The sequence below is a fragment of the Pseudophryne corroboree genome, chromosome 9 (genome assembly GCF_028390025.1).
Source record: "Pseudophryne corroboree isolate aPseCor3 chromosome 9, aPseCor3.hap2, whole genome shotgun sequence".
Taxonomy (NCBI): Eukaryota; Metazoa; Chordata; class Amphibia; order Anura; family Myobatrachidae; genus Pseudophryne; species Pseudophryne corroboree.
This window is the reverse complement of record NC_086452.1, coordinates 469,006,793-469,030,930: the sequence shown is the minus strand read 5'-3', so window position 1 is coordinate 469,030,930 and position 24,138 is coordinate 469,006,793. Positions and strand designations below refer to the sequence as shown.

Below are 24,138 nucleotides of genomic sequence, written 5' to 3'. Positions count from 1 at the left end.
ATGTGTGGGGATGGATTTTCACAGAAATATGGTAGCATGTAGTGATGAATTTTGGAAGGGAGATTTTCGGTCTCCATTAATGTTGTACAGAGAGCTTCCCTATCCCAAGCAGCACAAGCACATTGATCCCAGGGGTTATATTTACTAAAGGTCGATTTTTGTTTGATTTCAGATCGATCTTAATCGATGTCGTGCTTCCAGGGTTATAATAACACACATTTACTACCATTTAAGAATGTAATAAAAAAAATAATCTGCTAGTAAATGTGTGTTTTAACCTTGGAAGCGCAACATCGATTAAGATCAATCTGATATCGAACAAAATCTATCACAATCGACCTTTAGTACATATATACCCCCCGTGTCTGGGACCTGCAGTTCGATGCCTCCTCTGAATAAGTTCTCCACAGTCTGGGGAATACTAAGCTTCTGCCAGTCCTAGGCAGGGTGTTCAGTGCTAACGTGTCATCAAATACATAAATAAGAAGGAAAAGTCCTGTCACTAATGTATCTGACGTATAATATGTTGCAGGTGCTGACAGCCCACCGATAATCGAGCCGTATGCCCGGCCAGGTAAGGAGAGTTTGTATATAGTGTTGACTGATGGATGCTCACGGTAAGCACTAGAATGTCCCACAGCTACAATAGTCACTCACATGCAAATCCCATTATCCCGATCCTTCCTGCACTAAAGCAGACTAAACAGCAGTGGAGCATGCTGGGAGCAGATCATGTAGGGCAGGGGTGTCAAACTCAAATTCATCGGGGGCCGCATCAGCAGTTTGGTCCCCATCAAAGGGCCGGTTGTATCTGTAGGTCTATGTGTCCACTCTTTATTATCATAAATTAATGTCACTGCATTCAATTATTACTGTTTTTTGTAATAATGTAAGTAATAACTAGCTCTGAAAGGGGGAGACGCAGAGAGAGAGCGCGAGGGGGGAGATGCAGAGGGGGGAGAGACGGAGAGAGGAGCAGAGAGAGGGGGAGACAGAGAGGGGAAATGGATAGTGAGGAGATAGGGATAGAGAGGGGGGAGAGACGGAGAGAGAAAGGGGGGAGACAGACAGAGAGCGAGAAAGGAGGAGAGACGGAGAGTGGGGGGAGACAGAGAGGAAGGAGATGCATAGAGGGGGATACATGAAGAGAGAGGGGGGGCAGAGGAGCGAGAGAGAGGAGGAGCAGCACTTTCCACTTGTACAACAATAGTATTGCATTTTCCTGCCTGGCATCAGTAGTGCTTACAATCAGGGGCTGTCACTGTGCATGGAGATGGCTGCCAGTGACTCTATGCATCCCTCCAATGAACTTTTGGCGCTGGTGACAATCAGGACCGGGGTGTAACAGCCAGGTGTCCGTGTGAACAGCAATAGAGAGAGGGACTTGGAATAGTTAAACAAGTCGGGCACATGCAGCATTTGAGTCTATGGTGGAGGAGCTGAAAGCAGAGCATCTCCTTCTCCCCCTCCGGCCGGGAGTCGGGACCCGAGTCACTGACTGTGCAGTGACTGTCTTAATGCACAGGGCTCCGGGGCACTGGTGGTGGGCAGACAGGCGCAGCGTTGGTGGCGGCATTAAATGAGTCAGTGAGACTCATTGTAATGCCGGAAGCTCGGGGACCTGAACCAGCCCCCACCGCGGGAACAGTCAGCCCCCCTGTCACCGCTGATTGTAACAGCTCAGAGCTAAAGCAGCATCACCACCCGGAGCTGGCCGCGGGATCACGGAGTACCCAGCCCCGATCCCCGGCTGCGGAACACTGGCAGCTCTCAGACCCCAACACCCTCCTCCAGCCGCAGGTTATCCACTGTCCGAAGCACAACTCACCAAATCGAGGAGAGCTGCGCCATCAAGTCCGCACTGGCAAGGCTCCACCTCCTATTTTTAAAGTTTGCAGCCGGGCCACAGAGCCATCAATCAATCTGGCAGGCTAGGGATTGGCTGCAGCGAAGCGCGTCCCACGGACCCACCCATGTTTGAAATGTGAGTCCGCGGGCCATCAGACGAGGTCTGGCGGGCCGGATTTGGCCCGCGGGCCTTGTGTTTGACACCCCTGATGTAGGGGGACATGTATTAAGCCTTGGAGAGAGATAAAGTGAAGTGAGATTAACTACCAACCAACCAGCTCCTAACCAGGGCCGTTTGTAGGGCCGGATGAGCCGAGCAATTGCGCCGAGTGCCCGCGACCAGTGTCTGCAGAAGTATAACATGCGGTGTAGCCATCCGCATGGAATACTGTTAAAAATGTCCCTCTCAAAATGGCCACCGCCTCAGAGGAGACAGATGCTAGTGGACCAGTAGGACCTCTAGTAACAGGGAAAGGAGCTAACACTGGTACCCGGAGGTGCAGGGATCGCTGAGCCACTGGGGTAGATGCTGCAGTCAGTGATCCAAGTGACCGCGCGGCTCGTGACCCACGGCATGAAGAAACCCCTGACAATGAGCAGGATGCTTAAAAGTAGATAGCTTGTGGGGCATAATATGGTGTTTGGGGCATAACTGTGTGGGGCATAATCCGGTGTCCTGGGCATTACTGTGTGGGGCATAATATGGTGTAAGGGGCATTACAGTGTGGGACATTATATTGTGTGAAGGGCATTACAGTGTGGGGCATAATATGGTACAAGGGGCATTATGGTGTATGGCATAATATGGTACAAGGGGCATTATGGTGTATGGCATAATATGGTACAAGGGGCATTATGGTGTATGGCATATTGTGTAAGGGGCATTGCGGTGTGGGGCATAATGTGTAAGGGGCACTATGGTGTGGGGCATAAAGTGTAAGGGGCATTATATTGTGGGACATTATATTGTGAAAAGAGCATTACAGTACGGGGCATAATATGATACAAGGGGCATTATGGTGAATGGCATAATATGGTACAAGGGGCATTATGGTGTATGGCATATTGTGTAAGGGGCATTACGGAGTGGGGCATAATGTGTAAGGGGCATTACTATAAGGAGGAAAAATTACACATAATGTAATGGGCATGAAATAGGATGTCTGAGGGTGCTGGGTGCAAACCGGGTGTGTAATTTTTTACTGTTTGCACTGGGGGAAATTGTCTAGAGACAGCCCAGCTCCTGTCATTTTTCAAACACAGCCTGTGACATGGATCTGATTGGCTGGTACTTTATCTCTTTCTTTATGTCTCTCCAAGTCTTAGTACATCTGCCCCCACATGAGTATTCACAGCATAAACACCTGGTAATCCCAAATTTACACTTTAACACCTTCAGGGCTAAAGCTGACAGGACGCTAACGAAGAAACATTTCCTCAGTGCGAATGCTAAATAAAATTAATAATAAACATCCTTTTAGATTAATAAAAGTTAGAAAATGATTAATTAATATATGGAGGGCGGGATGTATTAAGATACATCGCCACCCCTCGTCGCCCATCGCAGCGATGTTGATCGCATATATACTAACATATGCGATTAACATCGCGATGCGGTGACGGAGGCCCCCTGCGATACCTGTGAGGTGGTCTGCGGGGGGTCTCCGTCATATCAAGGGATCTCCACCTGCTCACCTGGTGGGAAGCAGCAGCAGGCTGTCCCCGGCGCCGTATCCTCTACCTGCAGCAGGAAGGACCTCCGGCTGTGTTGCTAGGGGGAGGAGGAGTTTACCTTCCGGGTCCAGGCTTCCTGGAGGACGGTATGCCGGTGGGGAGGGGGGTCGGCGGTGGAGGCGGCGGGTTGCAGCGGCCGGCGATAAGAAGCCCATAGGATTCTATAGGGTATCGCCATCCAGAGATGTTTTTAGGGAATTTTTGCCCCAAAACAGACTTGTTCATACTTTACCATCCCAGTGAACCTGGAGGAGGAATATGATAATAGCATAATATAATAGAAGCATGGCGAGCCATGCGAGGGGACGCGTTACACTTAGACGGTGTCCATGTCGACCTATGTCGACATTGAAACCCCCCCAGAAAAAACAATGTCGGCATTTCAAATGTCGGTATTCTGACTATGTCGTCATTTTGATCATGTCGGCATAGTGAATGTCGTTATATTGACTGTCGGCCAATGGCTGTCGGGATTATGACCGTCGGTATTGTGTCAGTCGGTAAATCTAACTGAACCCCTAAAACAAATAAATAATTTGTTTAAACTCTGTATAGAAAAATATATAACGTGTAGGGCAGAACCAGGTCAGTACGTGTATTATACCAAAAGGTATCCATTCAATATCTCTATAAAAATATACAATAAATGGAAATAAAAATATATATTTCTACGGGTTACATACGAAATCCTGGCGGGCGGTTGGGATGCCGGCAGTCAAAATACCGACTGTGGCATCCCGGTGCTGGGAATCCTGACACCTGCAGCGTGAGGCAGCCGACCCTAATCCCTACCCCCCCCCCCCCTCCATCCTAAACCTAACCCTCCTCCTCCCTCCCGTAGCCTAGCCCTCCCTGGTGGTGCCTGGCCCTAACCCCCTATTCCCACAGCCTAAACCTAACCTTCCCTCCCCCGCAGCCTAACCCTCCCCAGGGGTGCCTAACCCTAACCTACCCTCTCTGCAGCCTAACCCTTCCCTGGGGGTGCCTAACCCTAACCTACCTTCTCTGCAGCATAACCCTAACCCTCCCTGGGGGTGCCTAACCCTAACCTACCCTCTCTGCAGCCTAACCCTAACCCTCCCCGGGGGTGCCTAACCCTAACCTATCCTCTCTGCAGCCTAACCCTAACCTTCCCTCCCCCGCAGCCTAACCCTAACCCTCCCCAGAGGTGCCTAACCCTAACCTACCCTCTTTGCAGCCTAACCCGAACCCTCCCTGGGGGTGCCTAACCCTAACCTACCCTCTCTGCAGCCTAACCCTAACCTTCCCTCCCCCGCAGCCTAACCCTCCGCGAGGGTGCCTAACCCTAACCTACCCTCTCTGCAGCCTAACCCTCCCCGGGGGTGCCTAACCCTAACCTACCCTCTCTGCAGCCTAACCCTCCCCGGGGGTGCCTAACCCTAACCTACCCTCTCTGCAGCCTAACCCTAACAATCCCACCCCCGCAGCCTAACCCTCCCCTGGGGTACCTAAGCCTAACCTACCCTCTTTGCAGCCTAACCCTAACACTCCCACCCCCGCAGCCTAACCCTCCCTCCACAGCTTCTACCTAACCTCCCACCCCCAAGTTTGGAATCCCGGCGTTCAGGATTCCGTCAATGGCATTGCAATCCATTTCGGTATTCCGGCATCGGTATTCCGAACGCCAGGATTCCAAACGCCGGGACCCTGACCGCATCCCATTTCTACCATATAAATTCATATGCTAATATGCCCAATAAAAATATTTCATCACGCTGGTGGAAAAGATATGGGGGTTGAATAAATAAAAGTCCCAGTTCATGGAATTCCACACAGATTGATGTGCATACTAACTTTATATCCAAGATAGAGAGGTCATGGAGGTCCCAGAGTTCAATGCTGGACTCTCAAATACTGAGAGTTGTTAAATATACCAGAAGCTCCGGCTTAGATAAGTATGTCCAATGTCCACAGAAGAACAGGTGGCCTTGTTTATTGATGCCACCCTGGAATCGATAAACAAGGGGGTCCCCTCGTTTGATGCGGCAGGTTGCATTGTTTTCACAATGTCATGCCTTGCTAGACATTTTGGGGGGTATTCAATTGTTTGAAAAGTCAGTTGGGTGTCTGTTTTTTCCTATCTAATAGACAGGAAAAAACAGACTCCAACCGACTTTTCAAACAATTGAATTCCACCCTTGGGGTCTGTTTGAGGGCATGGGCGTATCTGTAACGGGTACCAGGGAGGCCCAGACCGCACACCCTGTACACATACACTATACCTACTCTCCAACTAGCACCGCAGAAGTCACTTGGAAAATGGCGTCGGCACCATTTAAAATACAACAGGCCTACAATTTATATTGAAGATGATGATGATGATGATGATGATGATGATGATTCCATTGAAAGCCCCATCTATCTTACAGTTCCTAATGTTGCGCTTCGTGGGATACCTACTCAGTCCAGCACCAACTCTTATTATGGGAGCGCTCGAAATGCCAACGATGGGTCTTTAGCCAACAACTATATGAGGTCCCAGTGCTCTTACACAAAGAAGGACCAAGACCCTTGGTGGATGGTGGATCTGAAAGGCCCTCATAAAATCTTCTCGGTGGCCGTCACTAACCGAGTCTTGGAATGTTGCAGAGAGCGGATATTTGGTGCTGAGATCCGAATAGGAAATGACCCGAGTAAAGGAGGGACATTAAATCCTAGGTAAAGTACGGTGCTGATTGGCTGAAACATGAAATATCTTTTATTGCACCAGGCACTCGTTGTAAATGATAAAACTTGTTGCGTATGATAAATGGTGATCCAGCCAATCAGCTCCTGTCATTTTTTTAAACACGACAGTTCATACACGCACGCAGGGGGGGTTTCAGAGTACCTGGAAACCTCCCCTGCCCAATGATCCATCGGCGCTGCTGATCGATAATTTTTCATCTTGTATGGAGGATCTCAAGCAGGCTGTGCCTGTAAGACAGCAGTCTCCTTATAACAAATGGGACAGGCAAGTAGGCTCCTCTCCTAGCTTACTACACCGTCCTGCACCAGCCGCCGGCGCGTCTCTGCCTATCCCCCTCCCGCTTCTCCTCCTCCAGATTGTCACAGTCTCTGCCTGGCCCCCTCATCCCGCATCGATGCCTATCCCCCTCCTGCATGTCACAGTCTCTGCCTGTCCCCCTCATCCCGCATCTCTGCCTATCCCCCTCCTACATGTCACAGTCTCTGCCTGTCCCTCTCATCCCGCATCTCTGCCTATCCCCCTCCTACATGTCACAGTCTCTGCCTGTCCCCCTCATCCCGCATCTCTGCCTATCCCCCTCCTACATGTCACAGTCTCTGCCTGTCCCCCTCATCCCGCATCTCTGCCTATCCTCCTCCTGCATATCACAGTCTCTGCCTATCCCCCTCCCGCTTCTCCTCCTCCGGATTGTCACAGTCTCTGCCTGTCCCCCTCATCCCCCATCTCTGCCTATCCCCCTCCTGTATGTCACAGTCTCTGCCTGTCCCCCTCTTGCTTCTCCTCCCCCGGCTTGTCACAGTCTCTGCCTGTCCCCCTCATCCCGCATCTCTGCCTATCCCCCTCCGGCTTGTCACAGTCTCTGCCTGTCCCCCTCATCCCGCATCTCTGCCTATCCCCCTCCTGCATGTCACAGTCTCTGCCTGTCCCCCTCATCCCGCATCTCTGCCTATCCCCCTCCTGCATGTCACAGTCTCTGCCTGTCCCCCTCATCCCGCGTCTCTGCCTATCCCCCTCCTGCATGTCACAGTCTCTGCCTGTCCCCCTCATCCCGCGTCTCTGCCTATCCCCTTCCTGCATGTCACAGTCTCTGCCTGTCCCCCTCATCCCGCGTCTCTGCCTGTCCCCCTCCCGCATGTCACAGTCTCTACCTGTCCCCCTCCCGCATGTCACAGTCTCTGCCTGTCCCCCTCCCGCATGTCACAGTCTCTGCCTGTACCCCTCCCGCATGTTACAGTCTCTGCCTGTCCCCCTCCCGCATGTCACAGTCTCTGCCTGTCCCCCTCCTCCACGTCTCTGTCTATCCCCTTCCCGCTTATCCTCCTCCCGCGTGTGTCTATCTGTCACCCCTCCTCCCGCGTCTCTGCCTATCTCCCTCCCGCTTATCCTCCTCCCGCGTGCTCACAAACCCCTCCTCCCACGTCTCTGCCTATTCCCCTCCTTCTGCGTATCTGGTATCCCCCCATGGCCACCTATTGCCTTACCGAGCTGCGGGGTTTGTGAGCCCTCCAGAGCACTGCACATCCCGGGGAGCCCGGCTTGTGTGAACATGGGGCTTCCTCCCAACCTGCAGGTACTGTAGCTGCTCTCCCGGGCACCTCTCCTTATTGTGCTGCTGCTGAAATCTCCCCCCATGCCTCTCTCTCTTGCTCTCTCACCCCCCCCATACCCTTCACCCTCTCTCTCTCTCTCTCTCTCTCTCTCTCCCTCCCCATGCCTCTCTCTTGTTCCGATGCCGCCCCCCCCCCTCTCTCTCTCTCTCTCTCTCCATTCCCCCTCTCTTTATGCCGCTCCCTCTCCATGCCCCCTCTCTTCCTGTGCCTCCACCCCCTCTCTCCATGCTCACCCCCCTCTTTCTCCATTCCTCTCGCTCTTTCTCCCTTGGCTCTGAATGTGCGTGCACACGCATGGGAGATATATAAAGTATATAAAATGTCTCAAATATGTGGACCCCCCCCCTAAAAATCCTGCGTTGGCCACTGCAGTTAGGAGCGGAACGCATGACAGGAGCTGATTGGCTGCAGCACCATTTATCACACGCAACCAGTTTTATCATGAACAACGAGTTTTAACACTCTTTGATAAATAGGTCACCTTGTCTGTAAAGTTTGTGGACTTCCATAGACGTCAGTAGATTTGAATTCTAGAACATAAACCATTAATCATGTTCAAGTATAGTTGGCCAGCGATGGTCAATGTTTCCCACCCATCGATGATTTGGAACAGATGTCAGACGGTTTTGCCGTTGATGGTGTGAGGGTCATAGTTTCCTGCCCTCAATGGCTGTGTACCGCTAGAATCAGCGACAGTGCTCCTTTGCAAATGAGCAAACCATATCTCTCCTTCCATAAAACATTGATGGATCGAACCATCAATGGCTTTCCACCAATGGTTGTGAGAAGGCGAGCAGCTACGACTATACCTTGATGGTCATCCCTAGCTTCTGGTACCACCATAGACATCGGTTAGATGATGCTGTAATGGTGGCTGGTGTCTTTTACCTGGGAACTTTTTGATAATTTTTGCAAACTGCTCCTCAGTAATCCTGTGACAGATATACAATGTGGTGGCACTGTGACAAGTAACGCAGCTCTTCAGTAAGAGAACATATCATACACTGTTTACAGTCAGGAATGTTTTTATCTAATGCCGCCGCCATATTCTAGGTGTGGCGTCATCACGTCCATCGAGTCTGGAGAAACTCTCTCATTCTCCTGCAATGAGATGATTGGACAGTATGTGACAGTCACCATTCCTGGACGGGAAGAGCATCTGGTCATGTGCGAGGTCCAGGTCTACGGCGTTCCCGCCAGCGGTTCAGGTAAGTCGCACAATATCAAAACAGATAGGGAACCAACATTAAAAATAAAATGAAATGATGTATACAGACCTTGTTGCTTTATTCTTTGCCCTTCTAGAAGAGGTGAAAGAACCAAAAGACCTGAAGACACCACATGGAGGTACCGAGTAATGTGTCAAATCTTCTGTACAGTATACGGTAACATTCTAATCAGATTTCAGTATCACCGTATTTGTAGTATGAGCAGTGAGTATCCCCTATACCCTGGAATGATGCTTACAGAGGCAAGAGTGTTATATATATAATAAAAGGCTAACTCTGCTCCTTACCTCTATGGGGGAATGCAAGTGTTTTGTAGGCCGGCAGCCACTAGATGACGACCCACGGAACAATTAAAGTGTTGCTCCGCACAGCCGCCGCGCTGACGTTACTGTTATGTTATTCCTTCTTTTTGACGGGCTGGCAACCAGTAAGACATAATAGAAAAGACTAAATAATATTACTTTCTTTTCACAATACTTATTTCACAAACTGCTATTGTATTTTTTTTATTGTTATTTTACTGGCCTCATGAGAATTAGAATGCAACGCTAAATAGTAATAATGCAAGCATCATGGAAGGAGAGACAGGATTCGATTTCACTCAATATCCATGGTCTGTGCTATGCCCTGCATTATGAAGCTTAGCGAGCCAAAGAACGTGCAATAATATCTACACCAAATTTACTATCCACTAACTTGGTTTTGATGTTGTCCGTAGCTGAGTCACAAACCCAGATTTTTACAGCTGCAAACAAATGTTTTTGAAAATGTAGTAAAAACCTAGAAATGTTTAAACAGCACAAAGACCAAGTAATCAAAACTTTTTAAAATTTGCGAAGAACTAAGGACTCCTCCAGAGCAAAAAGTAAACCGTTCTTGGCCTCATATTTGCTCCTGTGCATGATGATCGTAGATGGTGTGCAGCAAGATAAGGGCGGCGACTAGAGTAGGATCACCCAGAAACCGGCGCCCTTCCACTCTCTTCCATCAATTCATCTTTTATTTGTTTGAATATCTTGCAGCTCCAAACGTGGCTCTCAAAGGCATCGCGCAACAATCCAGTCTGTTTAACATGTATGGAGAGCCCAAAAATGCCATCGACGGATCTCTAGAAAGCAACTACCTTTATATCCAATGTTCCGGGACCAACGAGGAAGATAACCCGTGGTGGATGGTTGACCTCAAGTCAGAGTTTGCAATATTCACTGTTACTGTCACAAACAGAGGAGAATGCTGTGCCGAAAAGATTAATGGGGCCCAGATACGGATTGGGAACTCGGATGTAAATGGGGGCACCACCAATCCCATGTAAGTTGTGGCAGGAATCACATAGACTTGATACAGTTTAACTCACTTTATTTCCACCTCAGGCAGGTTACACAGTTCATGCAGGTTTTGCAGGACAGGTTTTACAGGCAGACTTTAAAACAGCAGCACAACATTCCAAATTCTGGTAATCACAAAGAGTACAGATTCCAAATGGCTCCTAATGTAACCCTAGACCCCCAACCTATCGCCTGCCACTTGCTGGCATCAGGAGCAATTACCTACTGAACAAACACATTTTTAAAGGTAGTAGACAAGTTGAAGTAATTAGCCCAGCTGAGGCTTACAAGAGACTCAGCTAAAACCCGGACTGGATTCCATCAGACCTGTTGCCGCTACTCCAATCCTGTAAAAGCCTGCCATTCCCCATGCCCCATGTGGAATCATGCTGTCCCTGCCACACAGTGTAAAGAATAAGTTTCCAGGTATGCCTTCCTTTGCCCGGCTCAGTCCAGATTTTCTATATTATTTCTGAATCCCAAGACGACTCTTTATACAATTGTCTCAATTTGTAAAATACTGGAAACTTGTGAGATGGTGTTGGTGGAAAAAATGTATCTGACCCTCTCCTACCCTACAGATGTCATCTCCATCCATCATTCCTGACTAGTATGATGGTTACATAATATGCAATTGTTATTTTTTTGAGAAGACTTCACCAAACATCACCTACCTACTCATATGTGAGGAGATGGTCTGTGTTGATGGTGGAATGGGGGGGGAGGGAAAGGATTTGGTTGCGATGAATGTTTCAGCAGTTGCATGGAATAATCATCTGCTTTGTTTATTACCTTCAGATGTGGAATCATTACAACTATGAATAATGGGCAGACCATTGCGTTTCAGTGCAATGGCATGAAGGGGCAATATGTGACAGTTTACCTTCCTGGAACAAAACTATCTCTGACCATCTGTGAGGTCCAAGTTTTTGGCCTACCAAGTGAAGTCCCTGGTAAGAAGAAGTTTAAGATTAAACTACTTAATACACCCACACATACACAACACAAGACTGGGGACAGAGATAAGAGGAACTGACAGGGGATAAGATGGGGGGTGAGAACCGAAATGATAGAGACTGACATTGGAGACAGAGAGAGAGAGAGAAAGTGACATATTGAGACACAAGGAGAAAAGTGGCGAGGGAGGCAAAGTTAGACAAGAAGGCGGATGGCGAGGAGGGCACAGTTTAGAAATGGTGAGACAGGGGTGAGATGGGGGTTAGGGTGACAGAGGTGAGAGACAGGGAGACAGTGTGATGAGATACAGAGATGGGATGGTGAGGGGGACAGAGATGTGAGATGGGGGTTAGGGTGACAGAGGTGAGAGACAGGGAGACAGTGTGATGAGATACAGAGATGGGATGGTGAGGGGGACAGAGATGAAAAACAGGGAAATAGGTTGGTGAGGGGGGCAGAAAAGTGAGACAGGGAAATGGAGGGTGCAGTGGACAGCAATGAAAATCAGGGAGTGGTTGGGTGTGGGGGCTAGAGATGAGAGACAGGATGATGGAGGGTGAGGGGACAACGGTGAAAGACTTGGAGGAGAGATAGGGGATAGAAATTAAAGACAAGGAGGAGGTAAGGGACACAGTGAATAGAGACAGGGGTAAGGTGAGGTATGAAGGGATGAGACGGGGATAAGGGGACAGAGAAGAGAGAAAGGGAGGTGGGAGTGTGGTGTACAGAGATGAGAGAGATATGGGGGTGAGGGGGATAGAGATGAGAGAGATGCAGATGGGGTGAGGGCGACAGGGATGAGAGACAGCAGGTAGGTCACAGGGATAGAGAATAGAGACAGGGAGATGAAGGGTGAGGTGGACAGAGATGAGAGACATGGTGATGGGGAGTGAGCAGGACAGAGATGAGAAACAGGCAGACAAGAAGGTTGGTGGACAAATATTAGTTTATGGGGAGGTGAGGTGGACAGAAATGTGAGATAGGGAGATGTGGGGTGAGAGGGACAGAGAAGAGATGTAGGGAGACCAGTGTGTGAAGAGGACATAAATGAGAGATGGTGAGATAGGGGAATAGATAACAGAGATACAGTAGGGATAGAGATGGGAGACAGATAGCTGGTTGGATGTAAGGGACAAAGATAAGAGACAGAGGTAAAAAAAAAAAACGCTGCAACGATGGGCACGAAAACCAGCAACCTGGCATATGATGGGTCCAATATACTAGTAAATACATAATTATGTACAGAGTATGCAGATACTGTAGTTTCAAGATGGCGTCTTCTCTTCAAAGAGAGAACTACCAAATATTTATCTCAGGTCCTTAGAAACAGAGAAACTGTCTGGTCACATGGCACGGACTACTACTTCATATTGTAAAAAGGCTTCACTTTACATATGTTTTTGAAGAAAGGTAATCAATGTCAAATTATGCCAAAGTAAACGAATATTTGAAATACCTTGTAGTTTACTCACAGAATGAATGACAAATGCGTAAATATAGACTTTGAATCCGGTGGCGTAAGTTTGTCCCAGAGCAAGATAAATATTGGTGCCCCCCCCACATAACTTTTTAGACAGAGGGCATACAACTTACTGATAGAGATATTTGTTCCTGCATTTCAAGATTGTAGATTCTAACTAAATGAAGCTGCTACATAGAATTGTCAGTTCAAAACCACTGCAACTAGGCATATCTATGTAGTGTACAGGTCAGACACACACTACATAGATCTGCGCACTCACAATGCTTATTTTTTTCTCTGACAATTATTTTACAAGTGTCATACCCAGGATTAGAACCCACGACACCTTACTGATGGAGCTATTTGCTCCTGTATAGTAAACATGAGAATTCTAACTATATGAAGTTACTTGTAATTGTCAGATAAATAACTTCATATAGTTAGAATTCTCATGCTTCCATTACAGGAGCAAATAGCTCCATCAGTAAGGTGCCTGCTTACAGTGTAATAGGTCATGGGTTCTAACCGTGGGTATGACACTTGTAAAACGTGTATCTATAATCAAAAGTGTGTGACTTGCAAGGTGCCGGGACTAGTGGGGGAGAGAAGTCAGCCACAGGAGAAATATCGGCAGCTGTCAATTAATTTAATTAAATGGTGTATGGGAGAAGAGGAGGAGCCTGGCGGCAGCTGACTCCATTACCTCCCACAGTTACGCCTCAGTTTGAATCAAACGATTACACTGGATTTCTGCGAGTTTATAAATGATTCCAAGGTCTAGCTTTACCAAGCAATCTTTTATAATAACAATACTATTCAATGCAAAACCATGTTGACCATGTGGGGTATGGTAATGACTCACTCCCGTTTATTCTATTGAATAGATAGATAATGATATGTATTTTTACTCACAGGTGAAGTGACTCCCACCGAAAAGCGTAAGTTTATTTCTGCATTTATAAACTATTACTGTGAATGTATCAGAGAAGCATATTCTTGGATGTCAGTCTACCTTTAGCTCTTATTGCCTCTATCCAGGTCTCAGTTTGTTCTCCTTCCTTTCTCCACCATTCATATATCAGGCCGTGCGGTAGACGCATCCCGTAACGTGATTGTTTTTACAGATGAACAGATTTGTCCAATTACGACCCGGCAGAACAATTTGCGAATCATTTTGTAAATATGTGGTGAATGAGGGGCATAATCAGTAATAATCGGGTTTTAGACCTGATAATGACCATTTCCTACCAACGCTGTTTGCGGCAATAAGAAGTTATGTACCTCTAGAGTGTATTAAAGTATACATGCCGGGACAGGAGCCCATTCCTTCAGTGTAAGAAGTGTAGTAAGGGTATACTTGCTCGCTTTCATGGAATGGTCATGAGGCTCCAAAAAATTGGGTTGCACTCCCAACCGACCGGAAGAGTGGGCAAGTTTCCTAGTGCAGCCTACCACTATCTAGTGAGGGGGCGGGGTTGTGGTGACACAATTATATCACCAAGCCCCAGCACCGTCCACTTCATTGCCGACCTGGCTACTTTGCTGCAAGAGGGGGGTTAGCCCATAGGCTAGCAAGCAAGAGTAAGAGGCTATCATTTCAATAATGGACGTTTAATCACCTCTAGCACAAGTTTGATGTTCGTTACTTAGAATGCACCCATATTAGAAAGATAGAAGAACATTCCAAACACATTTTCATTATCCAGCAAATAGAACACAAAGTCAGTGACCTCAAAAGGGGGGTGCAGCCCGCACCCAGGCAGAGGTGTAGCTAGGTGCCATGGTTTACCCATTGATGGTATCATTGGTGGGTAACCTCGATGGCGTGAAACCATCTGCAATGAAACCATCAATGGTCTCACCCACCGATGGTCACCCATGCTTTACAATGCATGTGGGCCAACGAGAGCCCGGGGGCGGAGCTTTCTGGGAGTGTTGGGTGAGGAGCTAAGCTCCGTGTCTCGATGGTGGGAAACCATCTGGTTCTCCCCACCGATGGAAAAACTAATCTACATCGGCCATAGGCCATCGATGATTTTGAATCATCAATGGTGAATGTCTATGCCTAAACTGCCTCACCTGCAGTGCAGCATGGTTTCACTAAGGTGCAAAGTTACTGTCTCTATTTTACCTCCCTTCCAGCTCAGTTAGCCCCACGTGTTACAGCACAGAGTAGGGATGTAAGAGTAGGGATGTAAGAGTAGGGATGTGAGAGTAGGGATGTGAGAGTAGGGATGTGAGAGTAGGGATGTGAGAGTAGGGATGTGAGAGTAGGGATGTGAGAGTAGGGATGTGAGAGTAGGGATTGTTGGCTCTTGTCACACTGATCCGGGAAGGTGCGGTCTTTCACTTCTGTATAAAGGCCCTCATTCCGAGTTGTTCGCTCACAAGCATAGGCGTGCGCAGGACATTTTATTAGGGGGTGCACAATTAGAAGGGCGTGTTTAGCACCGCCTATCAGGCGTGTCTACCACCACATATTGGCACTCAATGCAAACTAAATAATATAGAGAATTGATGCACAGATATATATATAGGCCCTCATTCCGAGTTGATCGGTCGCAAGGCGAATTTAGCAGAGTTACACACGCTAAGCCTACGCCTACTGGGAGTGTATCTTAGCTTCTTAAAATTGCGACCGATGTAATCGCAATATTGCGATTACAAACTACTTTGCAGTTTTTGAGTAACTTCAACCTTACTCTGCCTGTGCGATCAGTTCAGTGCTTGTCGTTCCTGGTTTGACGTCACAAACACACCCAGCGTTCGCTCAGACACTCCCCCGTTTCTCCAGCCACTCCTGCGTTTTTTCCGGAAACGGTAGCGTTTTCATCCACACGCCCATAAAACGCCGTGTTTCCGCCCAGTAACACCCATTTCCTGTCAATCACATTACGATCGCCGGAGCGATGAAAAAGCCGTGAGTAAAAATACTATCTTCATTGTTAAATTACTTGGCGCAGTCGCAGTGCGAATATTGCGCATGCGTACTAAGCGGATTTTCATTGCGATGCGATGAAAAATACCGAGCGAACGACTCGGAATGAGGGCCATATATATATATATATATATATATATATAGAGAGAGAGAGAGAGAGATAGATATATAGATATATAAAATCTGTTTAATATATGTTCAATTTGTATATTTTATTACCATGGATTATAGCCTAATCTCTCGAAATTTATATTGATATTGAATTTGAACTTGTCCTCCTCCAAGAGGAACGCTGTATTCTGTGGCGTTGGCACATGATGAGGAGAGAGAGAGCATTGGTGGGAGCATGAGCGGGCATACACACGGCATGACATCATCACGACACATCCTACAGGTTAGAGGAACTGGGAGTAGGATTACGTCAGTGATGCTGCACCATAAAAATGAATGACAGCCAGACTGAGTGGAGGCGGTGGCGGGCGCAATGGGCGGGAGGACAGAAATAAGCACACTCGGCGATCGCCGATACTGCAGCAGCAGGTGTGTGTGAAGGGGTTACAGACATTAGGGGGTGCCTGTGCGCACCAGGAACCCCCCCTGCGCACGCCAATGCTCACAAGCTGCTTTTAGCAGCTTTACACACGCTAAGCCGCCGCCTACTGGGAGTGTATCTTAGCATAGTAAAATTGCGAACGAAAGATTCTCAAAATTGCGATTACACACCTCGTAGCAGTTTCTGAGTAGCTTCAAACTTACTCGGCATCTGCGATCAGTTCAGTGCTTGTCGTTCCTGGTTTGACGTCACAAACACACCCAGCGTTCGCCCAGACACTCCTCCGTTTCTCCAGCCACTCCCGCGTTTTTCCCAGAAACGGTAGCGTTTTTCCGCACACACCCATAAAACGGCCAGCTTCCGCCCAGAAACACCCACTTCCTGTCAATCACATTACGATCACCAGAACGAAGAAAAAACCGTGAGTAAAATTCCTAACTGCATAGCAAATTTACTTGGCGCAGTCGCACTGCGGACATTGCGCATGCGCATTCGCGACTAATCGCTCCGTTGCGAGAAAAAAATAACGAGCTAACAACTCGGAATGAGGGCCAAAGTTAATACTTCCAACTCTGTTTTCTCTCTATCCTACATGCAAGACCACATTACTGTCATATACTACATTTTCTAAAATGTGTCTTTTTTTTAATCTAATAGCTAGCATATTCGGGATCCCTATTCCAAGAAACTGGACAAGTAAGAAACTTTATTTCTATGTGTTTGAAATGTTTATGTGTGTATTAATATTAACATGATGTACATGGTATTGCTAGTTCAATGTTTTGCATAGTGAAGTAACTTTGCATTAACAAATTAAAATTAAAAAGGTGTAAGGTAAATGACGTCAGTCTCATCTAGTTGTTTGATCACTATGTACAGTAAATAGTAATACCAGTATAATAAGAGATGGTGCATGGTGGGATGGACTTTGCAGCAGAGATCACACAAGTTGTGACCCCCCAGACTAATACAGGATAAGATTGGTAAGAGAAGTAGAAATACTTGCAAACTTGAAAGAGAAACTGATGGTACACTTAGAAAGGAGAGGCACTGTAGAACAAGGATAAGTGCACAGTTGGAGCACTGCAGGAGCAGTGCATGGGTAAATGCACAGATGTAGCTGCAGGACTGCAGGAGCAGTGTGAGGGTAAATGCACAGATGTAGCTGCAGGACTGCAGGAGCGGTGTGAGGGTAAATGCACAGATGTAGCTGCAGGACTGCAGGAGCGGTGTGAGGGTAAATGCACAGGTGTAGCTGCAGGACTGCAGGAGCAGTGTGAGGGTAAATGCACAGGTGTAGCTGCAGGACTGCAGGAGCAGTGTGAGGGTAAATGCACAGATGTAGCTGCAGGACTGCAGGAGCAGTGTGAGGGTAAATGCACAGGTGTAGCTGCAGGATTTCAGGAGCAGTGTGAGGGTAAATGCACAGGTGCAGCTGCACTGTGACGTGCGGTGGGGTGAGGCAGAGCCTTTCCTGTCCTACTTACATTTAAACCAGAGTTTTGATTGAATAAAGTATATGAAAAATACTAATAATTTGTTTGTAATATCTTCTTTGCATTACTCTAATAATTTTTATAGCCCAAACTCTGGAGTAAAAAGTCTATGGCAGGGGAGGCAGTGCCTCACCTGCTTATCTTTTCTGCACATCTCTGATCAAAACTCACCAAATTTCCAGGAGTTTATACTGCTGCACCTGTGAATAATGCCCAGGTGTACCCTTTGGCTCATATATTGCATGGAATTCTGGCTCTGGGGTTAGCCAGTGCCTCCTGAGCCATTTAGCTCACCGCACGTCCCTGCAGGACTGCAGGAGCAGTGCATGGGTAAGTGCACAGATGTAGATACAGGACTGCAGGAACAGTGTGAGGGTAAATGCACAGCTGTAGCTGCAGGACTGCAGGAGCATTGTGAGGGTAAATGTACAGGTGTAGCTGCAGGTCTGCAGGAGCAGTGTGAGGGTAAGTGCACAGATGTAGATACAGGACTGCAGGAACAGTGTGAGGGTAAATGCACAGCTGTAGCTGCAGGACTGCAGGAGCATTGTGAGGGTAAATGTACAGGTGTAGCTGCAGGTCTGCAGGAGCAGTGTGAGGGCAAATGCACAGGTGTAGCTGCAGGACTGCAGGAGCAGTGTGAGGGTAAATATACAGGTGTAGCTGCAGGACTGCAGGAGCAGTGTGAGGGTAAATGTACAGGTGTAGCTGCAGGACTGCAGGAGCAGTGTGAGGGCAAATGCACAGGTGTAGCTGCAGGACTGCAGGAGCAGTGTGAGGGTAAATATACAGGTGTAGCTGCAGGACTGCAGGAGCAGTGTGAGGGCAAATGCACAGGTGTAGCTGCAGTACTGCAGGAGCAGTCTGTGGGTAAATGCACAGGTATAGCTGCAGGACTACAGGAACAGTGTGATGGTAAATGCACAGGTGCAGCTGCAGGAGCAGTGTGAGGGTAAATGTACAGGTGTAGCTGCAGGACTGCAGGAACAGTGTGAGGGTAAATGCACAGGTGCAGCTGCAGGACTGCAGGTGTAGTGTGAGGGTAAATTCACAGGTGTTTCTGCTGGACTGCAGGAGCAGTGTGTGGGTCAATGCACATGTGTAGCTGCAGGACTGCAGGGACAGTGTGAGGGTAAATGCACAGGTGTAACTGCAGTACTGCATGAGCAGTGTGAGGGTAAATGCACAGGTGTAGCTGCAGGACTGCATGAGCAGTGTGAGGGTAAATGTGCAGGTGTAGCTGCAGGACTACAGGAACAGTGTGAGGGTAAATGCACAGATGTAGCTGCAGGACTGCATGAGCAGTGTGAGGGTAAATGTGCAGGTGTAGCTGCAGGACTACAGGAACAGTGTGAGGGTAAATGCACAGATGTAGCTGCAGGACTGCATGAGCAGTGTGAGGGTAAATGCACAGGTGTAGCTGCAGGACTACAGGAACAGTGTGAGGGTAAATGCACAGATGTAGCTGCAGGACTGCATGAGCAGTGTGAGGGTAAATGTGCAGGTGTAGCTGCAGGACTGCATGAGCAGTGTGAGGGTAAATCCACAGGTGTAGTGGCAGGACTGCAGGAGCAGTGTGAGGGTAAATGCACAGGTGTAGCTGCAGGACTGCAGGACCAGTGTGAGGGTAAATGCACAGGTGTAGCTGCAGGACTGCAGGAGCAGTGTGAGGGTAAATGCACAGGTGTAGTGGCAGGACTGAAGGAGCAGTGTGAGGGTAAATGCACAGGTGTAGCTGCAGGACTACAGGACCAGTGTGAGGGTAAATGCACAGGTGTAGCTGCAGGACTGCAGGAACAGTGTGAGGGTAAATGTACAGGTGTAGATGCAGGACTGCAGGAGCAGTGTGAGGGTAAATGTACAGGTGTAGCTGCAGGACTGCAGGAACAGTGTGAGGGTAAATGCACAGGTGTAGCTGCAGGACTACAGGACCAGTGTGAGGGTAAATGCACAGGTGTAGCTGCATGACTGCAGGAGCAGTGTGAGGATAAATGTACAGGTGTAGCTGCAGGACTGCAGGAGCAGTGTGAGGGTAAATGTACAGGTGTAGCTGCAGGACTGCGGGGACAGTGTGAGGGTAAATGCACAGGTGTAACTGCAGGACTGCAGGAGCAGTGTGAGGGTAAATGCACAGGTGTAGCTACAGGACTACAGGAACAGTGTGAGGGTAAAATGCACAGGTGTAGCTACAGGACTACAGGAACAGTGTGAGGGTAAATGCACAGGTGTAGCTACAGGACTGCAGGAACAGTGTGAGGGTAAATGCACAGGTGTAGCTACAGGACTGCAGGAACAGTGTGAGGGTAAATGCACAGGTGTAGCTGCAGGACTACAGGACCAGTGTGAGGGTAAATGCACAGGTGTAGCTGCATGACTGCAGGAGCAGTGTGAGGATAAATGTACAGGTGTAGCTGCAGGACTGCAGGAGCAGTGTGAGGGTAAATGTACAGGTGTAGCTGCAGGACTGCGGGGACAGTGTGAGGGTAAATGCACAGGTGTAGCTGCAGGACTGCAGGAGCAGTGTGAGGGTAAATGCACAGGTGTAGCTACAGGACTACAGGAACAGTGTGAGGGTAAATGCACAGGTGTAGCTACAGGACTACAGGAACAGTGTGAGGGTAAATGCACAGGTGTAGCTACAGGACTGCAGGAACAGTGTGAGGGTAAATGCACAGGTGTAGCTACAGGACTGCAGGAACAGTGTGAGGGTAAATGCACAGATGTAGCTGCAGGACTACAGGACCAGTGTGAGGGTAAATGCACAGGTGTAGCTGCAGGACTGCAGGAACAGTGTGAGGGTAAATGCACAGGTGTAGCTGCAGGACTACAGGACCAGTGTGAGGGTAAATGCACAGGTGTAGCTGCAGGACTGCAGGAACAGTGTGAGGGTAAATGTACAGGTTTAGCTGCAGGACTGCAGGGACAGTGTGAGGGTAAATGCACAGGTGTAGCTGCAGGACTACAGGACCAGTGTGAGGGTAAATGCACAGGTGTAGCTGCAGGACTGCAGGAGCAGTGTGAGGGTAAATGTACAGGTGTAGCTGCAGTACTGCAGGAACAGTGTGAGGGTAAATGTACAGGTGTAGCTGCAGGACTGCAGGAGCAGTGTGAGGGTAAATGTACAGGTGTAGCTGCAGGACTACAGGACCAGTGTGAGGGTAAATGCACAGGTGTAGCGGCAGGACTGCAGGAACAGTGTGAGGGTAAATGTACAGGTGTAGCTGCAGGACTGCAGGAACAGTGTGAGGGTAAATGCACAGGTGTAGCTGCAGGACTGCAGGAACAGTGTGAGGGTAAATGTACAGGTGTAGCTGCAGGACTGCGGGGACAGTGTGAGGGTAAATGCACAGGTGTAGCTGCAGGACTGCAGGAGCAGTGTGAGGGTAAATGCACAGGTGTAGCTGTAGGACTGCAGATACAGTTTGAGAGTAAATGCACAGGTGCAGCTGCAGGACTGCAGGAGCATTGTGAGGGTAAATGTACAGGTGTAGCTGCAGGACTGCAGGAACAGTGTGAGGGTAAATGCACAGGTGTAGCTGCAGGACTGCAGGAGCAGTGTGAGGGTAAATGTACAGGTGTAGCTGCAGGACTGCAGGAGCAGTGTGAGGGTAAATGCACAGGTGTAGCTGTAGGACTGCAGATACAGTTTGAGAGTAAATGCACAGGTGTAGCTGCAGGACTGCAGGAGCATTGTGAGGGTAAATGTACAGGTGTAGCTGCAGGACTGCAGGAACAGTGTGAGGGTAAATGCACAGGTGTAGCTGCAGGACTGCAGGAGCAGTGTGAGGGTAAATGCACTGGTGTAACTGCAGGACTGCAGGAACAGTGTGAGGGTAAATGTACAGGTGTAGCTGCAGGACTGCAGGAACAGTGTGAGGGTAAATGTACAGGTGTAGCTGCAGGACTGCAGGAGCAGTGTAAGGGTAAATGTACAGGTGTAGCGGCAGGACTGCAGGAGCAGTGTGAGGGTAAATGCACAGGTGTAGCGGCAGGACTGCAGGAGCAGTGTGAGGGTAAATGCACAGGTGTAGCTGCAGGACTGCAGGAGCAGTGTGAGGGCAAATGCACAGGTGTAGCTGCAGGACTGCGGGGACAGTGTGAGGGTAAATGTACAGGTGTAGCTGCAGGACTTCAGGAGCAGTGTGAGGGTAAATGCACAGGTGTAGCGGCAGGACTGCAGGAGCAATGTGAGGGTAAATGCACAGGTGTAACTGCAGGACTGCAGGAGCAGTGTGATGATAAATGCACTGGTGTAACTGCAGGACTGCAGGAGCAGTGTGATGGTAAATGCACATGTGTAGCTGCAGGACTGCAGGAGCAGTGTGAGGGTAAATGCACAGGTGTAGCGGCAGGACTGAAGGAGCAGTGTGAGGGTAAATGCACTGGTGTAACTGCAGGACTGCAGGAGCAGTGTGATGGTAAATGCACAGGTGTAGCTGCAGGACTGCAGGAACAGTGTGAGCGTAAATGTACAGGTGTAGCTGCAGGACTGCGGGGACAGTGTGAGGGTAAATGTACAGGTGTAGCTGCAGGACTTCAGGAGCAGTGTGAGGGTAAATGCACAGGTGTAGCGGCAGGACTGCAGGAGCAATGTGAGGGTAAATGCACAGGTGTAACTGCAGGACTGCAGGAGCAGTGTGATGGTAAATGCACTGGTGTAACTGCAGGACTGCAGGAGCAGTGTGATGGTAAATGCACATGTGTAGCTGCAGGACTGCAGGAGCAGTGTGAGGGTAAATGCACAGGTGTAGCGGCAGGACTGAAGGAGCAGTGTGAGGGTAAATGCACAGGTGTAGCTGCAGGACTGCAGGAACAGTGTGAGGGTAAATGTACAGGTGTAGATGCAGGACTGCAGGAGCAGTGTGAGGGTAAATGTACAGGTGTAGCTGCAGGACTACAGGACCAGTGTGAGGGTAAATGCACAGGTGTAGCGGCAGGACTGCAGGAACAGTGTGAGGGTAAATGTACAGGTGTAGCTGCAGGACTGCAGGAACAGTGTGAGGGTAAATGCACAGGTGTAGCTGCAGGACTGCAGGAACAGTGTGAGGGTAAATGTACAGGTGTAGCTGCAGGACTGCGGGGACAGTGTGAGGGTAAATGCACAGGTGTAGCTGCAGGACTGCAGGAGCAGTGTGAGGGTAAATGCACAGGTGTAGCTGTAGGACTGCAGATACAGTTTGAGAGTAAATGCACAGGTGCAGCTGCAGGACTGCAGGAGCATTGTGAGGGTAAATGTACAGGTGTAGCTGCAGGACTGCAGGAACAGTGTGAGGGTAAATGCACAGGTGTAGCTGCAGGACTGCAGGAGCAGTGTGAGGGTAAATGTACAGGTGTAGCTGCAGGACTGCAGGAGCAGTGTGAGGGTAAATGCACAGGTGTAGCTGTAGGACTGCAGATACAGTTTGAGAGTAAATGCACAGGTGTAGCTGCAGGACTGCAGGAGCATTGTGAGGGTAAATGTACAGGTGTAGCTGCAGGACTGCAGGAACAGTGTGAGGGTAAATGCACAGGTGTAGCTGCAGGACTGCAGGAGCAGTGTGAGGGTAAATGCACTGGTGTAACTGCAGGACTGCAGGAACAGTGTGAGGGTAAATGTACAGGTGTAGCTGCAGGACTGCAGGAACAGTGTGAGGGTAAATGTACAGGTGTAGCTGCAGGACTGCAGGAGCAGTGTAAGGGTAAATGTACAGGTGTAGCGGCAGGACTGCAGGAGCAGTGTGAGGGTAAATGCACAGGTGTAGCGGCAGGACTGCAGGAGCAGTGTGAGGGTAAATGCACAGGTGTAGCTGCAGGACTGCAGGAGCAGTGTGAGGGCAAATGCACAGGTGTAGCTGCAGGACTGCGGGGACAGTGTGAGGGTAAATGTACAGGTGTAGCTGCAGGACTTCAGGAGCAGTGTGAGGGTAAATGCACAGGTGTAGCGGCAGGACTGCAGGAGCAATGTGAGGGTAAATGCACAGGTGTAACTGCAGGACTGCAGGAGCAGTGTGATGATAAATGCACTGGTGTAACTGCAGGACTGCAGGAGCAGTGTGATGGTAAATGCACATGTGTAGCTGCAGGACTGCAGGAGCAGTGTGAGGGTAAATGCACAGGTGTAGCGGCAGGACTGAAGGAGCAGTGTGAGGGTAAATGCACTGGTGTAACTGCAGGACTGCAGGAGCAGTGTGATGGTAAATGCACAGGTGTAGCTGCAGGACTGCAGGAACAGTGTGAGCGTAAATGTACAGGTGTAGCTGCAGGACTGCGGGGACAGTGTGAGGGTAAATGTACAGG

The 24,138-nt window shown here is 48.9% G+C and overlaps 1 protein-coding gene across 1 annotated transcript in view; it reads left to right on the top strand.

Moving 5' to 3' along the window:
* LOC134958626 (uncharacterized) overlaps positions 1-24,138 on the top strand; it is an 83,051-nt gene that overhangs the window by 284 nt on the left and 58,629 nt on the right. Inside the window, exons 2-9 of the mRNA XM_063941347.1 lie at positions 533-574; positions 5,973-6,261; positions 8,956-9,110; positions 9,208-9,249; positions 10,154-10,439; positions 11,255-11,409; positions 13,790-13,813; positions 17,024-17,062. Coding sequence (XP_063797417.1) covers positions 533-574; positions 5,973-6,261; positions 8,956-9,110; positions 9,208-9,249; positions 10,154-10,439; positions 11,255-11,409; positions 13,790-13,813; positions 17,024-17,062 — 1,032 coding nt within the window. The remainder of the gene's footprint in view (positions 1-532; positions 575-5,972; positions 6,262-8,955; positions 9,111-9,207; positions 9,250-10,153; positions 10,440-11,254; positions 11,410-13,789; positions 13,814-17,023; positions 17,063-24,138) is intronic.